Below are 7,806 nucleotides of genomic sequence, written 5' to 3'. Positions count from 1 at the left end.
TGTTAGATCAAATATGCTAGCAAATAGCATATCAATGTTTATAGTAAAATATCACACTCTAAGAAAATTGTTCTGTATTAACAGAATATTATTTTAATACTACTAATGATGTCGAAATATTGAAAAATATGGTCTCCCAGCAACAGCAATCCTACATGTGAAGTGGAATTCCACTTTAATAGTTTTGGAAGGGGGTTTGTGGGTGGTGGGGTGTAGTTACAAGAGATTTCTTTCATTTATTTTTGCCTTCCTGTATTTCCAAGTTATTAATGTTTTTTAAAGAGAGAATCGCTTCCATCAGATTAAAAATGAAGACATTTGTTTTAGAAACTTGGAGAACTTGGTTCCCCCTCAGGCCTGAATAACTATGATTAAGTGGCTTCCCTCTTCAGGGTCTCACTATCCCATATGAATGTGGTTGTGACAATCTCTGTTCTGCCTACTCCCAAAGGCTTTTGATGAGAATCAGACCAGGAGGTAAAGTAAAAACACTCTTCACTATTCACAAAATTCATGAGGCTCATGATGACACTGAGATTATAATGATGAAAAATAAGGCAAGAGGAGGAAATTTGATCATCACCATAGACACTGGCCCACTGGGTCATGGATCTGACAAAAGAGTATTTAAAATTTGATACTGAGCTTCCCTTTCTTCTGTACACAATTTTTCTGTGTTATATTTCCTGAGGGTAAGAGGTCAAAAACTGGCAACCAATACATGTATTTGGGTGACGCATCCAGCATTAGTCTGTACAGTTTTAAAATGTGAAACTCACCTCCTTAGCCAAAGGCTTAAAAAAAGGAACATGAGACAAGGATGAGGGGTGGTTCTTTGTAGTTCTTCATTCCTTGAGCTGAGAAAGCAGTTGTTCCCTTTTATGCAGGCGTGGTTTTCTGGTTGCTCTCCTGAACTGGTATACTCACTGGCACATTGCCTGATCCTGGCAGGCACTTTTGGACCTTATTGTAGATGTGTGAGATCTAGTTGTCTTTACATGAAACTTTTCTTTGGTTTTCAGAGCAATTTCTGAATTTTCATAGGGTACTGGCTCCTCTGTTGACCATCACAATATCGGTTATGACTCTTTTTTTTTTTTTTTTTTTGAAAGCCAACAAAAATGTTATTTATTAAATTTATGTATCTAAAGGGAGCTTTAGTCAGGGAAAACTAGGAGTTGGATTAGAAAACATCAAAAGGATGGAAGAAAGACACTGTAATTTCTGTTTGATGTATTCTGGTAATTTTTCATTTTCTCCATACCTAGTTGTCTGACCATTTGGTGATGTGTAACTGATAGAAGACACTCCTGCCTGTACGACCAACTGTGATCCATCATTAAACTGAACCCACACGGCACCAGTAGTTAACTGTGTGGCCCAACCAACATTTTTCACAAAAACAGATTTCATAAGTTGTGCTGTTTTAGGAAGACAATCTTTTACACTAGTAGAAGAGATGTTTGTTCCAAAGGCTGTAGTTGTAAGTCCAAGTCCATCATTTTTAACTATAGAAGGATTAAGTACTGGTGCCTGTTTAGAAGTAGCACTATTGAAGACCATTCTATTCAAAGACGGTCTCTCTCTCATTGGGTAGTCTAGATCCATAGGAGGAGGAGGTGATATTGGTGAACTAGTACTACCAGGTTTTCTTCCTATGATTATTGGGAAAAACGGAGCACTGCCACTTTTCTTTTCCTCTTCTGAAATTATGGATTCCAGTGCTAAACAAATGCGATGGCTCTCATTAGCATGATCCATGTACGTTTTTATATCTTCTTTCAAGCTGTTACCTTCGCTTTCACCTTTTAAGGTGTAAGATTTCCCAGTCTTTTCAATCACCTGAATAAGATCTTCTGTTTTGTGTATCTTTGTTCCATCATAAAACCAAACCTCACAATCAGCACCAGGAGAATTCTCCATCAAAACGCATTTAGCATATCTTGTAAAATAAGTGATTTTTGGAGATTTAGACCTTACAAGCTGTACAAATCTGGAAGCATATTGATATTTTCGCCAATACTTTTCTGGTAAATTGTCAAAGTTATAGCTACTGATGTTGTCAGTAGGTAAGGGCGGTCTATCAGCAAGAGGAAAACCTCTTCCATCATTTGGATAATAAATAGTGATCATATTTCCATCACTAGATATTTGAAGAACTTCTTTCACATATTCTTGAGATGTATACTCCTTTAGAAGCTCCACACATACCTCTTCTGAATCAAGTATGCTTACCACAGCCTTTTTGGTTTTCTGTCTGATTGGTTTTAACCTATAAGCAGTCAAAGGAGATGTAATGCTTCGTAATGTACGTTTCTGATAACCCACTGGTGGCTCCACGCCTCTAGTCTTGCTTTGTTCAGAAAGAGGGTCTAAGCCAAAAATGGACTCTTGTTGAATTATCTCGGGTTTACTGTGAAATGCAGTCGTATATTTCATGGTATTCAGCTGTTTTGCAGAATGCACATCGTCAGAAGCATCAGGGCTGTTTTTCGCTCTTATGTCAGTCCAGGCATTTCTTGACGAGTCTCGCACATCTCGATGGCCCTGGAAATCTCTGTTTGGGTTAATGCTGTTGTGCTCAGTAGTTTCTTTTAAATGGGCATTTATTTGCAGATTCCCAAACCACCGTTGCACCATTTCAGTCTGAGATGTCTTGTCTGAAAATGGAAAAGGAGTTTTTCCTGGACAAAGATGATTGGAGAGTGCTTGATCATTATCAGGTCTTTCAAAAGATCCGGAACTATTGGATGTCTTTTCTTTAAAGAAGTGAAAAATATTGACATTGCTGTTTGTGAGTGAGCATCTTTCTTCACTCTCATTTACTCCTGGTCTTTTGGATTTTGCAAGCATTTCTGCTGAGTGACATCGTTCCATTGTATATGTTTTTGCTCGAGACTGACTATTGGAAGTGCTGGATCTATCAGAGGAATGGGCTCTACGTAGGTATCGAGAATGTGGCCTTTCTTCTGCATCTTGGATTACTCTTCCCCTTCCATTATTTCTGGTTTGTCGTTCTTGATTTCCCCACTGAGTATAAAAACTGTTCCCATCTCCTGAAGAAGAAAAGTCACTTGAATTTTTCTTTGGGAATACAGTCATTTTATTTGGGAGTGGCTGATCAATCAAAAGTCTTCTTCTGTCAAATAAACTACCACTTATGCTGGTACTTGAAGAAGCCGTAATTGCAGTAGAAATTGTGGCATGTCCACTATCAATTGAGTCTTCTACAGTTCCTAAATCTTTACTTTTTGTTGAAGACTTTCGGGACATAAAAGGATGGTCTAATACTGAAGACAGACTCAAACGATCTGCTGGGTTTCTACGAAGTAACTGGTGAATGAGGTCCTTGGCCTCTCTTGACAAAAGAGTTGGCATTTCATAATCTGCCAGTACTACTTTATTTAATGTATTCTTGACTGTGTCAGTGTCAAAAGGTGGTCTTCCAATAAGCAATGTATAAAACATACAGCCCAAGGACCAAACATCAGATTCAAGTCCATGTGCACTTCGTGTTGCAATTTCTGGCGAAATGTAATTAGGAGTTCCACATAATGTATAGTGCTTTTCATGTGGCATTTTCAACTGAGTTGCCAGCCCAAAATCAGCAATCTTGATGTTCATATTTCGTGTGAGTAAGAGGTTAGAAAGTGTCAGGTCCCGGTGTAATATACCATGAGAATGGAGATACAACATTCCTGTGGTGATCTGGTGCATGAAGTGTCGAGCTTCATTTTCTGAGAATGGTTTCATTCTGTTCTTTAGATACCTGTTCATTTCTCCATTATGGCACATTTCTAATACTAGGTACACATAATTGTTATCTTCAAAATAGTTATACAGCTCCAATATAGAAGGATGCTTTAATTGGCAATGTATTTTCACCTCATTCTGTACTCTCTGTACCATTCCAGCTTTGTACATGGCTTTCTTATCTATCATTTTGATTGCAACTTCCAAACCAGTGTGATAGACTCGGCTCTGTAGACACCAGCAAATGATCCTTTACCAAGCAGATTTCCAACTTTAAAATCCTCGATCTTCTCTCCGATGCAGGTCACCATATTTCCAGGCCCCTGCCTGTCCTTCCCGGATTAGCTTCCGTCACGCAGTTCCGTCGAGGCAGCGCTCCAAGCAGCCAGCCGATTTTGGCGCCCATCAGGCTCGGCTTACTAGGCCGCCGCTCCTGGCGACGACAGCAAAGCCACCGAAAGGTCTCCCGGGCACCTTCCGAAGCCTGGGCGGCGCCTCCGCGCTCCCATTTTGAAAAACTCCCGCCGGTTGCATCCCGGTTATGACTCTTACCTCTCTTAATTAAGAAGCCATCTCTATCTATTTGTTGAATATGTAGAATTGAGGGCTCTATTGAAAATTAGGATATGATTTGTTGAAAACATTTAGACAGTGATTGCCCAATGCAAGAGCTTTTAAGCCGCTCTTATTTGTATCTCTAGGTGCATGTAGGAAAATTGTCATCATGCTTCATCTTAAATAAGTCAACAGAAATGGTGATTTTATTTACTCTGGTGGTAAAATAGATTGTCCTATTCTTCATCCTGAATTCATTATTATTGTGTGAAAGAGCTTCATTAACTCTTGGATGTGTTGTTTAATAAAAATGGTAAGAAGGTGTGTTTTGTGAAGAGGAATATGACTTGAGACTCGTGTTCAGATTTCAAAAGATGGGTAAAAATCTGCCATGTTGGGCCCTATGGGTTCAAAGAATAACCTTCAAGGAAAGTATAATGCAAGAAAGAATTTCTTTGTCTATTTCTCTTATAATTAATAACCGGAGGCAGAATTTTTCAGAGCAAAGAAATTGTCTTACCATTCTGGTGTGATTTACCAGTATTACCACAAATATGCATAACGCTAAATATTTCACTGCTTCAATTACCTACCTATAGCCCTTTGAAAACATGTTATTTTTAAAAGCTTTCCTATTTTAAAAGAACCCACTTGTCTTAGTCTGCTCAAGCTGCTGTAACAAAATACAGTAGACTGAGCGGCTTAAAAAAACACAAATTAATTTTCTTACAATTCTGGAGGTTGGAAGTCTGGGATAAGAGAGCCAGTATGGTTGGTTTCCGATAAGGTTTCCCTCCTCGGCTTGCAAGGACAGTCTTCTCACTGTGGGCTCCTGCTGGAGATGGAATGTTGTTCCCCCCACCATTTGTATGTTAAATAATGTCCAATATGTTTGGATGGAAGTTGGAGGTGGGCCTTTGGAACATGATTAGGTCCTTAGGATGGAGACTTCCTGAACGAGATTAGTACCCTTACAAAAGAGACCCCAGAGAGTCCCCTTGCTCCTCCCACTATGTGGGGACACAGAGAAAAGAAAACCTTATGTGAACCAGGAAGCAGGCTCTCACCAGACAGCAAATCTGTTGGTGTCTTGATCTTAGACTTCCCCACCTGAAACTATGAGAAATAAATGTTTGTCATTTATAAACCACTCAGTCTATGGTATTTTTGTTATAGCAGCCCAAATGGACTAAGACAGCTCACATGGACTCTTCTTGTTCTCTATGTGGAAAGAGGACTCAAGCTGTCTGGGTCTCTTCTCATAAAGTCATTAATCCTCTCAGACCAACACCTCGCCCTCATGACCTAATTACCTCCCAAAGGCCCTATCTCCAGGTAGCACCACACTGGGGCTCCAACACAGGAAATTTGGGAAGACACAACTATTCAGTCCTTAACACCACATGAAATGTATTTCTTGGAATCTACAATTTCTACACTTAATGGACATTTTTAACCAAACACCATGTTTGTTCCCCTTTCTTGTATGTGTCATAATGTATGTACCACAACTTAAAATAACAATTGAAATAAAGTTGAGATTTTTTAAAAGTAAAACCATGGACACATTAATATTCACATGTGGTCTTATGAAAATAGGCTTTGGAGGGAAATTACTGGTTTTACATAGTAAAAAGAGTCCAGCATTGTTTTTGGATTACCTGAAATAGTTAATGAACTAAGTGCTGACCGGAAGATCCCTCTTTACAGATAATTGAATAATCAGATGACTTTAATCAGGAAAGATATTATCAGGCAGATTTTGGGTTGTTTTTTCCCCTAAATTGGTTTCTTCTATTCTAAAATGTTAGCTAATATATAGGTCCTTAACGTTTGCCTTAGGTAAAACTATCCCGCAAAGGAATATAACAGGCTAACATTGTGTTTACTTACTTATCTTTTTCAGTGTAATTATAGCTTCTGTCTGTAGTTTCTTACTTGTAAGTGTAAGTAATGCTCTTTGGTTTTGTTTACATGGAAGAAACATGAATTGCCAGCAGGAAAATAAAGGAAATATTTCTAAATAATGAAAATGTTTTTGTTTTGTTTTCTTGGTGGCAGTGAGAGGTTGAGGGGGGTCAGGAAAGTCTTTTTGTTTATTTAATTTTGTATGCATAGATTTGGATTTATTTAGTAATTGAGAAAAGTAAACTTTAAGTAAGAGGCCACTGGTATAAATTTGTTGAATATGTAGAACTGAAAGCTTTATTGAAAAATTAGGATTTGGTAAGGCAAAGCACTTCTGACAGAAACTGCCCAATGGAACAGCTTCCAAGCTGTTCTTATTTTCATCTCCAATCACCCCTTGAAGGTTCCCTTAAAACATTTTCTTTTCCCATTGAGATATTTCATGAATATTAGCTGGGAGTACATGTAAAGGTAAGAGGACAGGAAGATAATGCTCCCTTTAAAAATAATTGAGATATAATTATCTTACCATATAATTCACCATTTCAAAGTGTATAATTCAGTGGTTTCTAGCATATTCACAAGGTTGTGCAACCATTACCACAATCTAATTCTAGAACATTCTCATTATCCTAAAAAGAAAGTCCATACCTGTTAGCAGTCACACCTCACTTCCCCCCAACCCCACCCCCTAGCGCATGGCAACCAGTAATCTGCTTTCTGTCTGTATGAATTTGCTTATTCTGGACAATTCATATAAATGGAATCATACAATACGTGGCCTTTTGTGCCTGACTTCTTTCACTCAGTGTAATATTTCTCAGGTTCATCTATGCAATCTCTCACTCCTTTTAATCCTCTTAACAATACCCTTTGAAATCACAGCAAACCAATTTACCCCTGGAGGAAATGGAAACATATATTAGCTTGCTCTTGAGCATGAAAATCACACATTCATTCAACAAATATCTATGGAGCACTTACATGTGCCAGAATATTCTCTAAGGTGAGGTTATAACATTTGGGGGGTAGGGAGTGTCACATAAATAAATATCTAATGTAATATTAAATAGTAATAAGTACACAAAGAAAAATAAAGTAAAATGAGTGGATGGGAAGTGAGAGGGGTATTACTTTAAATAGAGTGGTCAGGGAAGGGCTCTCTGAAGAGGTAACATTTGAGTGAGACTTGAATGCAGGGAAGGAGGGAGTCACTCAGAAGTCATTTCAGGCAGAGGGAAGAGCAGACGCCAAGAGTCTGAGGCAGGAGTGTGCCTGGTGTGTTGGAGGAGCAAGGAAGCCAGTGGGACTGGAGGGCAGTGTGAAGAGGGAGGAGGGGGCGATGGAGAGCGAGCTCAGGGAGGCACAGGGGCAGCTGAGGAGGGGGGCTATCAGAGTGCTCATAATGCCAGCCGGTGGATGTGGTGGTGGAAGAATGAGGGAGTAGTTCACTCCTGAATGTTTCTGTTATCTCAGTGTAACAAAAAGAAAAGTAATAATAGAGATGGGGGTGATGGTATGAAAAGCTGAGAAAGAGAAGAGAGTGAAAAGGGACTGAGGATACTTAATAGAGTGGTTTGGCAGTGATGT

At 39.0% G+C, this 7,806-nt stretch overlaps 1 protein-coding gene across 1 annotated transcript; it reads right to left on the bottom strand.

Annotated features, from left to right (window-relative positions):
• Positions 1-1,111: 1,111 nt before the first annotated feature.
• LOC130683375 (serine/threonine-protein kinase PLK4-like) lies at positions 1,112-4,309 on the bottom strand. The gene is given in 2 exon segments (XM_057500380.1): positions 1,112-3,971; positions 3,974-4,309. Coding segments are annotated over 2 exon segments (2,901 nt in total). The 5' UTR covers positions 4,065-4,309; the 3' UTR covers positions 1,112-1,161.
• Between the last annotated feature and the right edge of the window lie 3,497 nt (positions 4,310-7,806).

Source organism: Manis pentadactyla, chromosome 4 (genome assembly GCF_030020395.1).
Source record: "Manis pentadactyla isolate mManPen7 chromosome 4, mManPen7.hap1, whole genome shotgun sequence".
NCBI classification, from domain to species: Eukaryota; Metazoa; Chordata; class Mammalia; order Pholidota; family Manidae; genus Manis; species Manis pentadactyla.
This window is presented reverse-complemented; position numbering and strand designations above follow the sequence as displayed.